Here is a 21,383-nt window from a genome sequence, read left to right as displayed (position 1 = left end):
CTGGAATCCGCATGGTGAAAGGGGAGCTTACTCATATATATTCAGTCGTTGAGGGGTCATAGCCAAGTCCGTTACAAAATTATGAAATACTTGTCGCTCAAGGGCATACATGTATGCAGAAGCGAATTTTTTTTCTCATTTGAGCGTAGATATACCTAAATGTAACTATTCAATTAGCAATATGTTTCCGTGACAATATGTATTCATTGGATTGGCAACCAAATGTAGCATTGTGTGCAAAGCACGGGATTCCTGATACCAGGTGCGGGCTCAATATCCCGCCCTGGACAGGGAATTTGTAGATCTCCCCACTCCCACTGTTTATACTCCATTGGCAGCTATGACCCCCATCGTATAAGTAAAAATATCTAGAGTATATGACATTGAACAGCAATCAAATATATTGCGTAAAACATCCTTTACTTGGCTAGCGTCCAAACCCCTGTAAGGCATGGAACGTCACGTGCATTTTTTCACATTGAAAGGAAAAGTTGTGGGCTTTAAAAGGTTCTAGACCATTGTCGCTGTTTTTGGGAACACCTCTAGAGGAATCCGTGAAATAGCTTCCCCAGATCATTGTTACTATTTTTTGAAACATCGCTAGGGCAATCCGTAAAATGCCTTCTCCACACCATTGTATAACTATTTTTGGAACAATCACAAAGGGAATGCGTAAAATGCCTTGTAAGCATTTCCGTGAGATGCCTTCTCCACATAACTGTTACTATTTTTGGAAACATTATCCAGCAAAATCCAAACATACCTAAGCATATCCGTGTGTTTCCAGTGGGCTCTGCTCGGTTTGTTGTGTGAAATATTCTTCAGTACGGCGTAAAACTGTACAATCAAATAAATAAATAAATAAATAAATGAATAAATAAATAAATAAACACGTAAAATCCTTCTCTAGACCATTCTTTCTATTTGTGGATACTTCATCTAAGGAATTCCGTGAAAGTCTTTCATTTGTGACATGTACATTTGCTGGTACAAAACAAATCGTTGGTAGTACCAGCAGTTTGCGTAGAATGGAATGGTTACCACTGTGATTATTCATGATCCTATCGGTCACTGTTATTCCCCGTTGGAATCACAAACATATCTCCAGTTTCTCTTCTCGCAGGGTTATCAACAATAAACTGCATCACCATCCGAGTCTTTCTCATGTCCTGAACTTCAACAATTTTTGGAACCATGTGATAGTGCACGTGCTGATGGTCCTTTATCTTGTATTCTGTTTGGCTGAGTTCGCAAGCGCGCCGCTTAATTCTCACGCGACCACCTTTCCTCATGGACTTGTATAATTCGTCCTTGAAATAGAAAAAGAAGAAATTAAAAAAATAGAAAATATACTCATGTTTATGATGGTAAATAAACTAAATGCATTCAATATGCAGTATATACTTCATGTGCAAATGAATTTTATTAATTTATTTGTTTATTTGATTGGTGTTTTAAGCCGTATTTTAAGAATATTTCACTTATATGACTGCGGGACAGCATTATGGTAGGAGGAAACAAGGCAGCGCCCGACCATCCGCAGGTTGCTGGTAAATCTTTCCTCGTACGGTCGGAGAGGAACCCAGCATGAGCTGGACTTGAACTTAAAAGAGGGCACATTGGTGGCAGGCTCCTGGATCATTTCGCCGTGCTGGCGTGCTAACATCTTTGCCCACACAGGCCTTAAAATCAATCTCCACACAAACGTCAAATGTTCATGTGTGAATGCCTGGCATATGCATATTGCCTAATACCGAGCCTAAAGTGTCTAACCGTCTGATCACAAAGCTCATGATCTCAGTGACTACTAACTTTGTGGAAAATAGTACCAGATTTTGACGTTAAATATGGCACAAAAGTCTGATCAGCTCGCATCTAATTTTGGTCATTACGGTTATGGACCATATATTCTTCGTGTTGAATTAGATCACCTCGTTGGATATACGAGCAACTGCATTCAAAGCGCATATTTTTATTATCAACAACTTTTAAGCTAATGTGGTACACAGTTCAGATACAGATTTCATTTATTCGCCTAGAACATTCCTTGCGTCTTTCCATCATCAACAACTGTTTTCCTTTACAGCAACCCGTCTTAATCCCATACTTTGTATAATTTCTTATAGTTCTTTGGCTGGCTTCCTCTCTGGCCGTACGTGGGAAGGTCTGCAAGCAATCTGCGGATGGTCGTGGGTTTCCCCCGGGCTCTGCCCGGTTTCCACCCACCATAATGTTGGCCCCCGTCGTATAAGTGAAATATTCTTGAGTACGGCGTAAAACACCAATCGAATAAATAAATAAATATAGTTCTTTGGTGATTTGTGTTTGACGTTGTTTAAGGAATTGGCCTATTGATTATTGACCTGGAACGTCCATTTTGGTTGACGGCTGGTATACGAATGTCTATTTTGACGCCTAGATAAAAACTCCTGTAACGGGATCGAGGACTCAGACTGGGTGCGCATGAAACAATGCCGTGATTTTTTTTTTGCATAGAATCAGAGAGAACGAGTAAAACAACATCTTGAAGAGTCAATCCTCCTTGATGATCATCTGTTTACACGTGCCTCAACTATTCGCGTACCGCTCACTGTGCTAACAGCTACCCTGAAAATGCGACTATTTGAATTGGATCTAAAGATTACCATTTATTTATCAATCGAACACAATGGCTATTGCCAGACTGTGTCATCTGTTTTGTAGAGGAACACAAGGGGCTTTGTCTTTCCTGCTTATCAGAGCGACACATTGACTTTTGTCTCCATTAATCGCTTTACAAGGACTTAGGACTTCCTCAACAGAGGATACGGACTTCTGTCTCACACCTGCTTTTCATAGGGATACAAGGACTTAGGGCTTGACTTGTTCTTCAGCAGGAGACAGGGACTTGTATCTTACCTGTTACCTACTGCAACACAACGATTTTTTCTCACCTATTTTTCAGAAGGGCACAAAGCCTCCATTGCATTTCGCAGGGACACAAGAATGTAGGACCTTATCCGTTCATCATTAGAAGATAACTACTTTTGTTTTATCCGTTTACAAGTGGAACATGAGCAATGTTATCTCACCTGTTCGACTCTGAACCGCCTCAGCTTCGGTAGTTTAATTGGTCGTCTGCTTGTGCTGTACTTAAGGTGAAAGGCTTTTAGACGGTTCTCAAGGAATGTCAGCGTCCTCTCACTCGTCTCGTAATCCTTGTACTCCGTGTAGCGGTCGTCAAACAACGTGCTTTCTTGCTTCTTCCTCTCGATCTTCTGCTGCACGAATTGTCGCGTTAGACTCCATGCACGGGCCCCTGCAGACACATTTTCCTCCACGGGTGTCTCACCATTAACATCAGGTGCGGGTCTACGCGCCCCAAAGTTCTCGTTAGTCTCTTGTGGCGAAACAGCTCTAGTTGTGACCTCATCATGCTCATCTTCCGCACGCACCATTACTTGTTCATCAGTCGCTGTCGTTTCCTCGCCGCGCTTCTCTTTGTGAAGCACTGGCTCTGTAGACAGTGTCGCTTCTGTCTGCTCCGTCTCTGACCGATGTTCCACAAGCGACTCATCGGGCTCTGGGTGTATATAACTCTCCTCTCGGATGGTTGTCAGATGCGTCACCATGACGGTCTTATTTTGCTTGCTCTTACTTTGCCTAGCTTTCGGATCATCGGCGTCTTGCCCCTCCGTTTTCTCAGAGAATTCAGTATCGGGATTCGTCTCCGCCTGCATTTCTTTTTGTTCCAAAATTTCACTGTTTTCTCCTCTTTGATTCAATTCTTCACAGTTAGTCGCAGAGATTGGTTCATTTTCATTTTGGTTCATCTCAGGAGGTAAAGGCTTGTTCAGAACAGACGTCACGTTTGGTTCATCCGCAGGGATTTCAACACTCGTGGGTGACTGGGAACCCGCTTTGGCATTCTCCTGAGAGGCAAAATGGAAGGTCAGATTTTGTGGCTTCTTTTCACCTTTATAGTTTTGTAAGCCTTTCCCAGTGTGGGAAGTTTCTTTCCCCTTTGAAATGTTTTTAGAGGGAGGAACAATCATTTCTAGGAAATCTTTTCCGATCTGTTCTCTCCAAGCTACCATGTCGTCTTCTTCCATCAGGTTTAGCGCATCTTTTAGGGCTGCAGAACTACGAGGTTTTCTGTTCTTAAGTTTTTCTGAGTAAAGTTTTTCCCGATGGCGCTTTATACCTTGGTTTGTCCGGATGTTCTCTCTGATTCTGGCTTTATCTTGCATTAGCTCTCTGTAATATGTCATGCCTGGTACATGAGGCTCACAGATCTGAGATTTACCTTCAACAAAGGCCTTCACCAAATACTTTTGCAGCAGCTCGGAATCAGGAAGAGTCTTTGTGGTTTTTAAGGGAGGTAACTCTTTGGAAGACTGGTAATTTTCCTCGTTGAGTTTAAAATGAAGGTATTTTAAAAGAGGAATTTGCTTTCCTTGATGAGAGCTCATCCTACCGAAAAGTTTGTCACTCACAATATCTTTTATCACCTGAAGAGTGGCAGGGTTCTTTTTAAGCACTAATCTTTCATAATTTTTCATGTCCAGGATGTAGACTTGGGTACCGGATGTGCAGACGACAGTTTGCATGTAGGTGTCCAGTTTGGAGATGACCTCTGCGTCACCTATGACCTCCATATTGTTCACAGTGCACAGAGTTATCGTTCTCCCATGAATAAGTTTCTCAGCAGCCGCGTATCCCTCTGATCGACGGACTAGTAAGTTCTCGTTTTTTGTCTGAAGGACAGTTGGATCCTGACTATATTTCTTAGCAATTGCCTGCTTCCGCGCTTCTCTGTTTAAAACGAAAGAAACGATTTCAACGTTTTACTGTTGCATAGCTTGTCTCACATTGGTTTACTCTGCAAGCAAGCGGTTGCAATTTAAATCTGAATTTACGTTTTGAATGCCTTTAATTCCCGAGAATAACAGATGGTAGTACTGCTGAAACCAAGTTTATTTAGCTCATGCCTACCGATATGTCTGTTCATTATTTTGTGGGGAAAAAAAAAACAGATATAAACTCAAATTATTATGGGTATAGTAACAATACGCTCGTTTTCGTAAACATCATACGTGTAGACAGAACACATTGATTAATGACATGTATTTCAGCATTTACATACCTAATGTTATGACAAGTAAACCATTCAAATCTCAATTCGATTGTCCGTAGACAAAGAAAATGTCCATGTGCTTTAACCAAATCCAGGTGTGTGCCCAACACCTGACTGCAAACCGGCTAAGTTGAGGGAACCATTTGGAAGTCATTCTAGATCATTGACGTGAAATAAATTGCAGTTGATATCACTGTATTTCTTAAAACTAATTCGATTTAAGCCATGGTCCCATGGTAACTTTTTACCATATAAGCATGAGAATAAAACCTTAACTGAGGTAAACTGATGCAAGAAACCGTATTTCGCCGGTTACTGGTGACCATTTGCCAGCTGTCCAAGTGCTGTCGCTCTTCTGGTTTTATTCCTTATGCTGTAATTTTTTTTTATCACAGGCATATTACATACCTTAACCACTCAAACTCTTGGGCATACAAATCTGAAACGGCTTCGAACGGCCACAATCGACGGTACTGATTCTTATGTTTCGTCGGATCAATCAAAACTTTGGCCTGTCCCCTGAAATAAAATAGGGAACTGCAGATTACACGTAAAGGACAATGTGAGTTCAAGTTTTCCCCTTAAAGTGAAAATTTTGTCAGCAACCTGTGGATGGTCATGGGTTTACCCCGGGCTATACTCGGTTCCTACACCATAATGCTGGCCGCCGTCATATAAGTGAATTATTCTCGAGTGAGGCACAAAACACCACTCAAATCTCCAGTTTATTTGATTTTTTATTTTTAGTTTGGTTATCTGCAATAAATGTCATTATACGGTCACATGGACCATGAGTGCAGAACTGTATATTTGTAACTTATTGGTAAGTTTCTGTGTTTTTCTTTACTTGATTAGTGTATACAGAATACTTTATAGAAAGACTACGGCATACGGAGTAAAACCACAGGAGCAGAGACAGCGTGATAGTTGGCAAATGGTCACGCTTGGAGCCGTGCAATTTGTTATTATTTAAAAATTTAAATGAACAGTTAGGCTAAAAGTTAGAAGCCGTATTTCAACGATTACGTCTGATCATTTGCAGACTATCACAGTGTCGTCGCTGCTTTGATTATAATCTCATGCTGTAAGTCTTTTATCATTATGTTTCTTGTCAACACACATGGCTTTTTCTTGAGATTATTAATTATTTATGTCAATTAATTATGTCAATGTGCGCAAATCCCCAGAAAAGTGATACCCATATACATAAATGGTGGTTTTTAACACTAGATGCATAATTTCATTTACTCTTCAGTATACACACCGATATATAAAGTACAAGGCTGTGACTGGTTCCCCTTGTTTGACGATAACAGAGTTGTACTCGTAAACTTCCTTCCTCACGCTCATCTCCAAGAAGCGCTTCAAGCGACGCTGCCATTGGCCGAAGAATGGATGCGTGTCCACGAAATCCCGGATCGCCGCGAACTCGCGCTCTTCGTGTTCCTGGGAATACAATGAAAAGGGATACCTTCAAACTTAAACAATGACCCTGTTGCTGAAAGTCTGTTGTATGATTGATGCTAGATATGTATTCTGTTATTATAATAAATTATGGTGTCATATTCAACGTAATATACTGTTAGTCTAGTGCATTCTTTGTGTTGAATTAATAAAGCATGTGTGTTATATGTAAAAGAATTATTTGCGCACAGAATACATTCTAGCATCATCCACCATCAGAATTTCTATAGAATTTATCAGATTTTTGTTTGAGAGCATGTTATGCGAAAATCCGCTTAATTTTCATTTGTTTCGTTGTACAAATTACGTGCAGAGATATAAAATATCATGCATAATTAAAAGGTTCAACAGAGCCAGCGAGCGGAGCGTCAGGTTTGTTCTTTTGATTGAATTGCTTAAGCAACTTGGCGCCTCAGATCTACAACTTGATAGCTGTTTACCTGAAGAATTCAGCTGAAGAGGTCTTCAATGACATATATGTACGACTGAAACATATTTACTTAGCTTTTTAAGACGTATACGTTGAACACTTCATGTTGGAAAAAGATGTGTCTACCTTGAGACATCGGTTGAAGAGATCTCTATGCACGACCAAAAAATCTGTTTCTTCGTCAACGATAATGGAAGCGTTTCTGATGCTTCCCTTGGTTAGCAGAGCTATCTCACCAAAACTCTTTCCCGGCTCTGCAAGATCAAAGGCATGGGAACGTCTAATATACTGGGTGTAGATTATTGTACTCAGTGATGCATATGTGTGTCTTTCCAGCTTATGGAGTAACGGAATGAATCAATTTATTCACAGTATGTAAAATCGTATAGGTCTCAGCACATCATAGAAGAAACAGAAACTGTCATGACAAAAGGCAAAACGCGCTTTTCTTCTCAATATCATAGGTTGTTTTCCCTGGTGAAATTCATTTTCCCAGTTGTCTATGCTTGTGCTGTAATGCTAAAGGATTCTTATTCTCTGTACTTATGAAAAAAAAAACTGACCAAATTTAACGATGAATTTTCCAAACTTGGCCCTGTGTGCTCCGCTGATGTTCTTGACCGGGGACTGAGGTTTGGCAGGAGCCTTCCGCCTCTTAGACTGCCTGTCTATCTCTACGCCCTTAACAGGAGCCCCGACCGTGGGTATGCTGTCCTCTCCGCTCATCTGGGAGTCGATGTACACAGACACCGTGCCGCGAAGGATGATGTAAAAACTGAAAATGGCCAAATTTTGGGATTTTATGCATGAATGGCAATACTTTTCCGAGAGAAAAATATTAGATTTTTTTCTATTATATTTATATTCTTGAGTACGGCGTAAAACACCAATCAAATAAATAAATTTTCTATTATATTTAGTTTGCATGGTTACATTTTAAATATTTGCACGGAACTTATATAAGAATAAAGTCATATGTATCAACATGAAAGATATAAATATCTGTTATGAAACATAGTACACTCAAAAAATAATTTGTTGAATTTAACGGAAAATCTGTTGTCTGAGTGATGCTAGAATGTGTTCTGCTATTGCTTCGGGTTATTCTGGTAAATATAATACGCATATTCCATTAATCCAACATAAAGATTCTGTGAGACTACCAGAATATTTTTTTGAATATGACAGAATTGTTATTATAACGGAATACATTCTAGCATCGCTCAGACAACATACTTTCTGATAAAATTAACAAATTCATTTTAATTATTTATATGAAACATATTAAATAATTCCACATGTATAAACATTAATATGATACGTAATAAAATTTCCAATTTAAGTCTCCTGTCCTACTCATCATGGCTATGACACTTTAGACAGGAGTTTCTTACTTAAAACTGAAATGTTAGATACAACTTTAATCATGTTAAATCCAAGGATTTGGCAGTGTATGGTGGAAGAGGAAAGCATGTATAAATATCACTTTAGACAGGAGTTTCTTACTTAAAACTGAAATGTTAGATACAACTTTAATCATGTTAAATCCAAGGATTTGGCAGTGTATGGTGGAAGAGGAAAGCATGTATAAATATCAGGAGAATATTATTATTTGTCATGAAATTTAATACTTTGTATACAAAATGCAGAGGAAATTTGGAACTTAACACTATTTTATGTCAAATTAACCAATAAAGTCATATAAAAATCTCACAATCTGACATAATGTCGGAACCTCCAAACAGTTAGTACGTCGCGTAATAAAATGACCGAGTTAGCATTGAAGCCTCTGACCAGTGCGATCGGAGTGAGTTCAAGTCCAGTTCATGCTGGCTTCCCGGTTTCCTCCGACCAAATTGCTGACAGCTGGCGTTTAGGTGAATTATTCTTGACTACGACGTAAAATACCAATCAAATAAGTAAATTAAATAAGAATGTTAGCAATCACATTTGACAACATTTTAAATGTATCAGTTCTTGGGAACCTCTGAGATTTTGAATTTTTCGTTTTAAGAGAGTACGTTTTATAAACTGACGGCCAAAAGAAACTTTATGACTCCGTGAGTTAAATTTAACCAGTCTTTTCAGCAAATTAATACCAAATTATTTTGGAAAACATTGTACGAAGCACATTCCCATGTTCAGCAAGCGTCATATACGCCCACACGAATTTGTTTTGAGACAACGAAGAAAGTTGAGAAATCAAGTGACCCATGGATGGTCGCAACTGCACGTGTAATAAGTGTATAAAAACGTTACACACAGTGTGCTGGACTTGTACTCTGACACCCATCCCACATTGCAAGGACCTTCGACTGCTCTCGTGTAACTGTGTCAAACTTGATTGCAGACAGACAGGGCAGACATCTAACAGGCCAAGAAGAGGCAGGCCTAGGGTAACTACGCCCAGAGAAGACGGATACGTGTGCACCTTACACCTGAGGAACCGCTTCCTGACAGTGACGTCATCGTCAATCGATGAATTAGGTCACCGGGTCAGTCGGTAGACCATGCCCAGGAGATTCATGGCTCACGGAATTAGGGCCTATCGACCATCCAGAGGTTGCGATGGGCTCGAACTGTACGCCGTTGGCAACGTGTTGTTTTCACGGATGAAAGCCGCTTCTGAATGTTCCGAGCAGATGACAAACAGCGAGTTTACCGTGGAAGAGGCGAACGAACGGCTGCATCATGCGTCCAGGAGGTGGTACCGTTTGGTGGCGGCAGCGTGATGATGTGGGTTGGGATTTGTGGAGAGAAACGGACACCACTGGTCATCATCTACGGGAACCTAACAGCTCAACATTAAGTGGAGGAAATTCTACGTCCTGTTGTCCTGCCATTCCATCAACAGCAGCCACTTGTTGTCCTGTACCCGCATGACAACGCCAGACTCCATACAGCTCGAGCTGTGCATAACTTTCTGGACGCCAACGATGTCAACGTCTTGCCGTGGCCTGCACGTTCCCCAGATATGTACCCCAGAGAACACCTTTGGGATATCATGGGTCTTCGAGTAAGACAATGGCCACACCTTGCAGCACACCGACAAGAAGTGGCGTTCGCTCTCCAAGATGAATGGCAAAGAATCCCACGTCATCTCATCAGACGACTGACTTTTTCTATGCGTCGGAGAGTTTTTGCATGCACTGAAGCAAGGGGTGGCCACATGCGATATTGATTGGATTTGATATTGACTGATTTTAAAAATAATCAACTTTTTGTATGCTCTGCCCAGTGTTAACCAAGATGGAATGGCTATTTCTCTACCACTGCTCTGTTTGTTCACTTGTAAAATGATTTGAGAGCTGCTTTGTCCGTTCTCACTCAAGACTTTCAATATCTAAAGTCATTGGTCTTTTCAATATATTAAACTTCAGTCATCCTGTTTTTCGCTTTGACAAAATAAATTGATTTGAACTCTTTGTAAAGTTTCTTTTCGTCGTCAGTTCATTAATTCAGATTATTAGGATGCTTACAGATATGTATATAATTACACTGCCTGACACCGAATATTCCATCAAATAAACAACCCGACACAAACGAAATTTATTTATTTATTTACTCTCCATTCCTTTAATCTATCCAACCAAATGGATAACTCAATTACATGTCACGTATTACTAAAGAACTGGTTCATCCAAACACTGTATTCAATGCAAGCAAATTATCATTCACAAAAAAATAAATAAATAAGAGATTAATTTCAAAGAAAAGATAGCCATATAGTTTGGGTGAGTACTTTTTATCAAGAAAATCGGCATATATATAACAGGAACCAATGCAACATTTGATATTGTTGAATACACATGTGTTACTATGCGTGTGTTAAAAAAATTGTTACGAATAAATTTGCGTGGATATATAGCGTGAGGAAAGAAACAAGAGGTGCACTGAGCATGCATGGTGCAAACAAGGTTTAATGTGTGAAGTTATGCCAGTCAACACAATCAAACGTGACAACGACAAGCGATTTCCTTGATGGAAAGAACCATATTGCCTGCAGTTCACAAAAATTAGGTCAAGTTTAAAACCAGACGAAGAATAAAAGAGTTGTGCAGTAAGTCAGAACGTGCAAAAAGAAAAACGATGGCATGTTTCCATTTTATTTGAATACCGTCAGCTGTTTAGCTAGGAACAGATTCATATAGCAAAAGGGTAACACCAGACACAACAGTTTTTGACTATACTTACTCGCTGTGGGAAAAAGAAGAAAAGAAAAAGAACCTTTTGAAAAACACAGTATCATTTTAAGCAGATGTAAATGTAAAGCCTGGTGGCCTGTTATCCATTTAACTGGTTTTGGATAAATTATAAGCTATCTATTATACAAAGAAGAAGATTTTGGGAGTTTCACATTCTTGGTAAACACAGAGATTCTATGCGACCTATGGCTAAAAATTCGTTCATACCACATCGGGTTGCGAACCAGAAACACCCAGTCCCCAGAATGTTTTCTTCTTCGCCTTCTTCGCCTTCGCCAGAATGTCTGACTCTGAGCTATAGCTGGTTCGAAACCCAAGGTTGTCTCAACCAATTTTTCTCCCTCAGTCGTGTGATATATCAATATTAATTACCTCAGTAAAAGCTACACACGTAATCTTATCCTCAGAAATATAGAAAAAACAAAAACAAAAAAAAAAGAAACCAAAAAAAACACGGTATTGTTTATGGATAATAACTGCCTCATTTATTATAGTCACCGATAATCGAAGAATCTGATGTCCATATATAAGTATTCTGTAATGTATATTTGGTCACCCACCAGCTTCTAAATGCATAGAAGTGAAATATGGTGAATATGGTAAAAAAGGAAAACAGTTCATGTTTGCCTTATATTATCAGACACATTACAAGTCATAGATGATGTACTAAACCTATCTAGTATACACAATATGTCTAAAAGTGTGTTTTAATCGTTTTTTTGTTTTTTGAAAAAAGTGTGTTTTAATCTGGTTTTTTTGAAAGGTGAAATAATAAATCTAGCCAAATTTAAGCAAGCTGGTTTTGGTTTTGAGAATTCTAAGAACACACCCAGGTTTTCCCTAACAGCTGGATTACATCTGGTATCCTATCTCCAGATGTAGAGATAGACAATGCCTAAGCCCCTCAATCTTCTTTCAGCTTTCCACTAAGCTATCCATCTCCAACAGTATTAAAATCCAATTCTTACCTGTCAACTAAACTTGGATTGTAAATGACTACTTTATAGTTTCGCTAAACTGGTTTAAAACTCCACACACATAATCAATGTATTTTTCAATTCTATGAAACGGGACATTGCAGTTTCACTTGATAGTTAAGTCTAGCTATTCAGATATAGTATATAAAATCCAAGTGTAGGCCTACTTACGTTTCACCGATTTCACACTGGCGGATGATGACGTCATCTTTCTGAGAACGCTGGTGGTAACAGTTCCTCAAGATGTCGTAGAGTACGGCTGTTAAATAGATGGAATGATTAATCACATTTAGATGACCTGTCTGCTTTATTAATTAATTTACTGTATTAAAACCAATTACTGTGCTGCCATCTTGATTTCTTTATTCTTCATTCCATACAAAACAGTACCTGATATTGGAAAGAGGGGACAAAGGAAAGAATTAAGGTTTAAAGCAAAAAAATGTGGTAATGAAGTTTATAATCATTTAAAATGGACAGTAAAGTGAAGAAGGAACATGATAAAGGAATTAGGGAGGCCAACGAAAAAAAAAAACAGACTGAAAGCAAAAATAACTACATGAAAGGCATCAGAAGGAAAGAAAAAGAGTATGATTTAAAATGGAACATAAAGCTGCGTTCACACGATGCTGGTTTCAGAATGAAAACAGGTCAAATCCACACGTATTTCATTTGCCACGTTCACACGATGCCATTTGTCGAATGCCAAAAATCATATGAAATATACCACGTTCACACGATGCCATTTGTCCAATGCCAAAAATCGTATGAAATATGCCACGTTCACACAATGCCATTTGTCCAATGCCAAAAATCGTATGAAATATGCCACGTTCACACGATGCCATTTGTTCAATGCCAAAAATCGTATGAAATAAGCCGCGTTCACACGATGCCATTTGTCCAATGCCAAAAATCGTATGAAATATGCCACGTTCACACAATGCCATTTGTCCAATGCCAAAAATCGTATGAAATATGCCACGTTCGCACGATGCCATTTGTTGAACGCTACAAATCGTATGAAATATGACGCGTTCACACGATGCAATTTGTGCAGTGCCAAAAATCGTATGAAATATGCCACGTTCACACGATGCCATTTGTCGAATGCCAAAAATCGTATGAAATATGACGCGTCCACACGATGCCATTTATCCAATGCCAAAAATCGTATGAAATATGCCACGTTCACACGATGCCATTTGTCCAATGCCAAAAATCGTATGAAATATGACGCGTCCACACGATGCCATTTGTCCAATGCCAAAAATCGTATGAAATTCGACTGGATGAATTCGACGGCTCTGGTCAAGGGTCGACTCGACAATCGCATGATGTCTACATGGCTTCAGCGTGTGTCATATTTACATTCGATTTACGACAAAATCGCACAACGTGAACTTTCGTTAAACTCCTTCACAGGCAAACGTCTTTTGTCACATTACGATGTGACTATAGTAATTTAGACTCGTGAGACCCGGACACCTTAATGATATCCCGTATAAGGCTTTGTCATCCAACAATACACATACCACTAGATATATCGTAATATTACACCTAAGTTAAATGAAACATGAGATCACGTGAACAACTTAATTGCCCGTATGGCTTCAACTCGCTAGACTGTCGGACGATACACGGTTTGATATTGGATATAGGGGCAGGAGCCCTTTGTTCGGGGCAATCAAGCCAGCCTATATTAATGCCATGAGGAATGCAGTCTGACAGTGTTAGCCGTTTCTGGTTGCAATATAATATAGTGTACGATACAAAGACATACCCACTATACAGCGATGGCGGCCGAAGGTAATCAACCGCTGGAGAAATAAAATTCCATTATTTATAACAAGGCACAGGCCAGTGAATAAATGCTTGGGGAGATCGGAACAATGACTTGTTTCCTTGTATGATCTACGCGTCTACATAGTGAGTGTATAACAAAATCTATGATATAGATCGTGATTGGTAAATTAGAAAATTTTGCGGACAAATTTTCTTGTTTTAAAAATGGTTTCATTAAGCCTATAAATGTCAGCTAGGTATTATGTCTAATGCCCTTATCGGGTATCTGTATGAGGGATTATATTGCAAGGCTTGACAATTATAGCACCGCTAGAAGTAGTAGAATGATAGAGTAAATGAGACAAGATGTCTTTGTTCCTTTCTAACCGTCTATGATTTATTTATTTATTTGATTGGTGTTTTACGCCGTACTCAAGAATATTTCACTTATACGACGGCGGCCAGCATTATGGTGGGTGGAAACCGGGCAGAGCCCGGGGGAAACCCACGACCTTCCGCAGCTAACCGTCTATGATAATGCTAAGCCATCTAATGTAGCTTGCAGCTGTATAAATGTATATACAGACATGTACCCGGTGTAAACTACAAACTATCCGTCGAAACATACATTCGTAGTTAATCCATCAACCAGAATGGACGTTTCAGGTCAATGATCGCAAGGCCAATCCCCAAAACGACGTTCAACATAAACCACCAAAGAACCAAGAAACTATGCAAAGTACGAAGTTAGGACGAAATGATGCAACGAGTAGCATGATGTTGGAAAGACGCAGGAATGTTCTAGGTGAAAGAGTGAAATCAGTATTGTAAATGGTGTACCGTGACAGAATATACGTTGTCGACAATAAAATATGTGTCTCAGTGTCGCTTTGATTGCAACTGTCCGCATATCCAACATGGCAATCTAATTCAGCACAATGGATATACAGCCCTCGCGCCTGGTTGTGCGGCATTAGACACGATCATGAAGCAGAGTGTCAGAGATTCTGCACGCTCTGTACATATTTACTTACAAGAGAAGTATACTCATTATAAAACCTCAGAGTGAAGTCGTTTGATGGAATAACCCTGACACACTAATTTTTGCAGTAGTGATTTGTGGCGTTGATTGAAATCGTCACATAACACAAAGGTTGTACCAAATGCTACAAAGCGAGATATGTAGGACTCATACGTAAGGATAATTTACATTGTCAAAATTATAACTGTTCCTCTTGCTGTAAAGTCTGCCAAACAGGAAACCGTTTTGGTATTGTACAAATATGGGTACATATAAGTTGTACCCTCTGGACACTCTGTGGTACCCATTAAATCCAGCGAAGGCAGGTATATCGTACGTCCTCAATTATATTAGGTATATATCTTTCACATCCTTTACTACATATGGATTGTTTAAAGTTAGCAGACCATGGAGTCCGCTCTACATTGTGTAGTTATCTTTATCTCTGATGTTGAACTTCGTGACACATGAAAAAACATAATGATCAGATTTGAATAACAGAGTGGTATTCCATCCGACCATGTTTGCTCGCGATACAGTCCAGCAGGAAAGAGGCAATACTCTCAGATAGGAAATCTGACATCCAATCGAAGACCAACAAAGAAACGAAAACAATGCAGCCTTTCTCAGCTTCCAACTATCAATGTATTATTTTATCAGCTAATATAATTAAACTCGGACAGTATTGGGAGTAAAACCGGCAACCAGCAACCACAGTGTGGTAGCCGGCCTCTTGCCAGTTTACCTCAGTGAGGGTTTTATTCCAACTGTTCATATAAGTGCTTAAACAGTAACAAATTACGCGTTCCCTAGCAACATGGCATAATCAGAATTAGGTAAAAAGAATTCGCAGTGATGTTAGTTGCGATTTATTAGACGCCCAACGGTTAAAATTACTCAAAATGCTAGATGTGTTTCCTTACGTTTAACATAAAATAATATTAAAAACAAAGGAATCAGGTCAACCTCCTCGTCAATATGTTCATCAGCTCCTTATTTTTCAATTAGTTTATCTGTCCACTAATTTATTCTCCCATATATGTGTCTTGCCATTAAAAATTCCACCCACCAATATAGCTTTCGACTTATCCTTCCCCCACAAAGCCAAAAAAACCTCCAAAAAACCCCCAACAAAAAAAACAACAACTAAACAACACTGGAAACAAGCTGATGACTAGTATATAGACATGTGTATTTATTTATTTTTTTGTGGTTAGAAGTATACATTACCCCACCAACGCGCTAATTGTTAACCAACCTTTTTCTACACCTTGCAACAGCTGACTTCTCTTCCGAAGCCAGGGCGCTATAGCCTCGATCTCGTAATCCTGACGACTTCCGGTATCCTTGGAGATCACCTCAATCACTCTGTCTACATTCTGCGACATCTTAAGACTCGTCACGTAAACTCCCGTATATAGTGAAATCACAGAGCAGGCAGTGAACAGCTTTCCGACATCTTTCTTCACTCACTTCTTTTCATCAGGACACTTGTCGAACTATAAAGAGAAGACAAATGGAACTTTTAAAGAAAGGACTGTGTACTTGGAAAGTTTTTTATGTGGACTGACTTACGCAGTATTTTCCAAACTTTTCACTCCCATTTCTGAAGTAACAATGTACATGCATCTTGTAAAATAAGGCTAACCGCTTCGGTGGCCTAATGGTTAGAGCGTCCGCCTCGAAGTCGGGAGACCTGAGACCAAACGAGTTGGGTCTTACCACAGACTTTAAAACTGATATTTTTTTCTGTCTCGCTTGGCACTCAGCACCGGAAGGTTAGAGCAAGGAAACAGGACTTACTGGTGTCAGTATAATGTGAGAAGGTGGGGCGTCATGTCTGGTGTCTTTGGCATGATACTTTAGTGGCGTCACCACATTCACGGCCCTGCCACAAGAAGACAATATACGTACACACGCCTAATGACTCATGATCGTAATGTGACTGAAAAATTGTTAAGTACGACGCAAAATTCCAAACATATATACATACTTAAAACAGGGTTAGTTTTATCATGGAGTTATAATTAAATATATTTATACGTCTGAATCGTCTCAGGAAACGCTTGTTCTTTTACGTCGTATACCTGCCCTTTAACGTTGTGCTTAACAATATTTCAGACATATGACGAGTCATTAGATGTGTGTACATATACTGGTACTCTGTCCTCTTGTGGCAGGGCGAGTTCATGCCGCCATGTCAAAGACACCAGACATTACACCCCTCCCAGTCACATTTTATTGACTTCAGGCCAAGCAGTTAGGTTTCCTTGCTCCAAGCTCTCTATACTGAGCGTCAAGCGAGGCAGCTGCAAGTACCATATATAAAGTCTTTGGTGTGATCTGCCCAATTTTTGTCCTATCCGTCGGTGGCTTTAACAATTAGGCAACCGAAGCGCTCTGTATTGTTTATGCAACGTATATTTATGCAACGCCTAGTTTATATAACGTACAGTTTATACAACGTATTGTTTGTATATAGCGTTCTATTTCTGTAACCTACATAGTTTGTAGAACATATTCCTTGTATAACTTTTAGTGCATATATCGTACAGTTTATATAACGTATAGTATGATAACGTGTAGTTTGTATAATGTATATATTTTGTATAAGATACTGTTTGTATAACATAGTTTCTATAATGTATTGGTTGCATGTTTTTTTATTGTATTTGAATGGCGCATTTAACGTCGTACTCAAAAATTCTTCACAAATATGACGCTGGTGAGGATCTTATAGGTCTAGGAAATATTATTTATGCACGAGTACCGTCATGCAATATCGGTAACGTGCAAAACTGGTCTAATTAAATGCTATCTGAAGTGTTCATTTCTCCCTGATGTTAGCTGGCGGTGGTATATCTGTTCGCACACCAGATGTTAGTCTAGCTCTTCAGAACAAGATTAGGCCTGCCGGTTCGTTTACACATAACGGCGAAGGGACTGATCGATAAGGAAGAAATTAGCTCCAAATAAAAAAAATACGAGTGATATCTCGTAATGTAAAGTGTCAAAGTCTTCAAAGGAAATATGGGTGGTATAGTGTCCCTTGTCACTCTCAGATAAGATCAGATCGCAGACGAGAGGACAGCTTTTATTACTGTCTATTCTAGTTTAGTTCTTCTGGCACTTGCATAACTTGAAGCTGACTTAAAATGTTCGAACTATAGGCCCACGAAAGGCATAACAAAATCTGTTACAATAAATGATACACAAATACAAATGGTCGTTCTGTAGATGTGCGAATAATTAAAGAACCCTAATTTGTTCCAAGTAGCTCTTAATTACAACAGACTTCAGTCATATAATAGTTAGTGGTTATAACAGACTTCAGCAAAAGTCTACTGAAAGTTAAAACATAGTTTTTAAAACGTAGTTATAATAAACTCATGTATGTATGCGGTGATCCGTTGTACAGACATGTAACAAAAGCTAGTTCAATCTTTATAACACCTAAGACTTTAAAAGAGGAAGTTGTAACTTCCACTCTTGGCGTTCAGCATGAAGAGAATAGGGCAACGAGTGGTTGACCCGTATCAGTAGAAAGGCTCAGGCGGGGCGGCTTACTTTCCTTCGGTAAGGCGTCTCAGTTAAGCAGTGAAAAAAGAGCGGTTGAAATCCGTCCTGCAACAATGAGGTATATTACATGCACTGCAAGGATTCCTTTGTCGTCATATGACTGAAAAATTGTTAAGTACGACGTTAAACCCCAAGCACTCACTCACTCACTCACTCAATCTTTATATGTTGTAAAAGTCAAGACTATATTGCTTATCCCAATAATTCATTCCTTAACACTTTTAAACATTTGGGCCCTCCTTCTGAAAAATGGGTTTGTCACAAGAACTAAATTAGAAGACAAATAGGTAGTAAGTCCATGTTTTGAATTACTCGAAGAAAGGAAATTATATATACATGTACCTTTTGTACAGAAAATGAGTTGAAACGTACGCCCAAGGACATCCAATTGTATACCTTTAGTACACGTATATGCTCAACCTGAGTGCCCGAGGAACTCGAATTGTATACCTTTAGTAAGTGCATATACTTAACATGAGTGCGCCAGGAACTCGAATTGTATACCTTTAGTACGTGTATATACTCAACTCGAATTGTATATCTTTAGTCCAGGAAATGAGCTGAAACGTGTGCCTGTGGAATTCGAATTGTATACCTATAGTACATGTACTCATCCTGAGTGCCCGAGGAACTCGAATTGTATACCTTTAGTACATGTACTCATCCCGAGTGCCCGAGGAACTCGAATTGTGTACCTTTAGTACAGAAAATGAGATGAAACGTGTGCCTGTGGAACTCGAACTGTATACCTATAGTCCATGTACTCATCCCGAGTGTCCGAGGAACTCGAATTGTATACCTTTAGTACAGAAAATGAGCTGAAACGTGTGCCTAAGGAAATCGAACTGTATACCTTTAGTGCATGTACTCAGCCTGTGTACCCGAGGAACTCGAATTGTATACTTCTAGTAAACAAAATGAGCCGAAAAGTGTGCCCGAGAAACTCGAATTGTATACCTTTAGTACATGTACTCAACCTGAGTGCCCGAGGAACTAGAATTGTATACCTTTAGTACATGTACTTAACCCGAGTGCCCGAGGAACTCGAATTATATAGCTTTATTACAGAAAATGAGCTGAAACGTGTACCCAAGGAACTCGAATTGTATACCTTTAGTACATGTATTCATCCGAACTCGAATTGTATAGCTTTAATACACAAAGTATGTACCTTTAGTACATGCAGATACTCAACATGTGTGCCCGGGGAAAACGAATTGTGTACCTTTAATGTTTGTAAAACTGAGGAACACGATTTACGTATACCAGTATACTGTTTGTAAAGTAGCCTTTTATTTACTCCTGGAAGTCCTAGGTACTGTACCCATGTACACATTACCGCTACTGTAGACATTATGATAGTCATTACAACGAGTAGTTTCTGTATCTAGATCCATCGGTGTTTGCTCACTTACCTGTCTAAGTTGAGTCCTCAGGTTTAATTCCTCACTGTGACTAAGTGATGGTGTAGTGCGTATTTTAGCCGCTCAGTCCAACTGCGAATATATTGTTTATACCGATATCTTTTCACATATCCCACTATTAAAGGTATATAGATCCGAGGGTCGACCCCGGACTCAGTGACCCGTGTACGTACATAGATACGGTTGGCTCCCGTTAATTTTTGTTCAAGGTTTACACAGCTGTCAAAATGGTCATAACAGAAGACAGCATTGAATAGCTGTTTAATTGTCAAAAGCCTGGCTCGCTCGACAAAACCAATGGCTTAGCGGTCGCTTTGCTGTACAAATACTCACCACCTTGAACTGTATAGAGAGCACGGAATTTACAAAGCAAATATACAAAAGGTATACACCAAACACGCACAGGGAGCACTGCGCCGAATATCGAGTGTAAAACTCACTTTTTTTTTCTCTTTCGTTGTCTACTTGCCTGATATGGTAATGTGCCAAGTGCTGACCGATGGGTAAGACCTAGCTGTTATTGAATCTGTGCCTACAAAAAGAACTGTGTGTAGGGACATACAAATGCCAGGGTCCAAGTTCAACATTCGGTTATATGTATATCAGGCATACTAATAATACCAAAAATCAATATCGATGTTAATGTAAGACTGCCCATTTACCCAGGCGAACTTCATACTTACAGAGGCTATCTATTACACGCCGTACTTGGATATTGACGTCTCGACATTACCACACGCGTCTTCCAAACACAGTGACGTCTTTAAGGCCATGACTTCAGCTCGGATTGATTATCTTGTAGGACTTCTTTTTACCCCTTCTGCAACTTTCGCATGGTCGTGGGTTTTGAACTCGGTTTCCTCCTACCATTATCCTGCCGCCGTTGTATAAGTGAAATATTTTTGAGTAGGGCGTAAAACACCAAATAAATAGATAAATAAATAAAACCCTCAGATCAAAGAGAAACATAAGATCTCGTTTCAGCATTTAAGTGTGGAACATGTCTGTGATGTAACCGCTGGCTGTCTTCACAGACATCTGTGGAATAGGCCCATGTAGTTTTAATGTCTACATTAATTTTCCAGATGTTTTATTTTGAAACCTCTGCTGATACTTCAATTCCAACATTTAGTACACATATACTTTTGGAAAAAATACTATTGCAAAAATGTATCCAATAAACGAATACATGCCTAGGTCAAATTTCACATTTTCCTTCATGCAACATGACACCATTTTCGTTACCTTGCATTTCAGGTAGTGAACCCTGTGATATGAATGCCTGTATCCTGTCTGATTGGACATTCCCTACATGTGAGGCATGTGAAATGCCCTAAAAGTTACTAGGTCATTTGCATAGCGTTTCCATATCGACTACATTT

The 21,383-nt window shown here is 39.3% G+C and overlaps 1 protein-coding gene across 1 annotated transcript; it reads right to left on the bottom strand.

The window, feature by feature from the left end:
* Positions 1 to 906: 906 nt before the first annotated feature.
* LOC135477869 (uncharacterized) lies at positions 907 to 20,205 on the bottom strand. Its single transcript, XM_064758075.1, has 9 exons — positions 19,993 to 20,205; positions 16,257 to 16,497; positions 12,364 to 12,451; positions 7,574 to 7,785; positions 7,137 to 7,264; positions 6,381 to 6,562; positions 5,525 to 5,635; positions 3,072 to 4,794; positions 907 to 1,310 (listed from the first exon to the last, which is right to left on the bottom strand). The coding sequence occupies exons 2-9, from the start codon at positions 16,384 to 16,386 to the stop codon at positions 1,062 to 1,064; spliced, it is 2,823 nt and encodes a 940-aa protein (XP_064614145.1). The 5' UTR covers positions 16,387 to 16,497; positions 19,993 to 20,205; the 3' UTR covers positions 907 to 1,061.
* Between the last annotated feature and the right edge of the window lie 1,178 nt (positions 20,206 to 21,383).

This window comes from Liolophura sinensis, chromosome 11, assembly GCF_032854445.1.
Source record: "Liolophura sinensis isolate JHLJ2023 chromosome 11, CUHK_Ljap_v2, whole genome shotgun sequence".
NCBI lineage: Eukaryota > Metazoa > Mollusca > Polyplacophora > Chitonida > Chitonidae > Liolophura > Liolophura sinensis.
The sequence above is the reverse complement of the archived record's forward strand: the minus strand, read 5'-3'. Positions and strand labels throughout refer to the sequence as shown.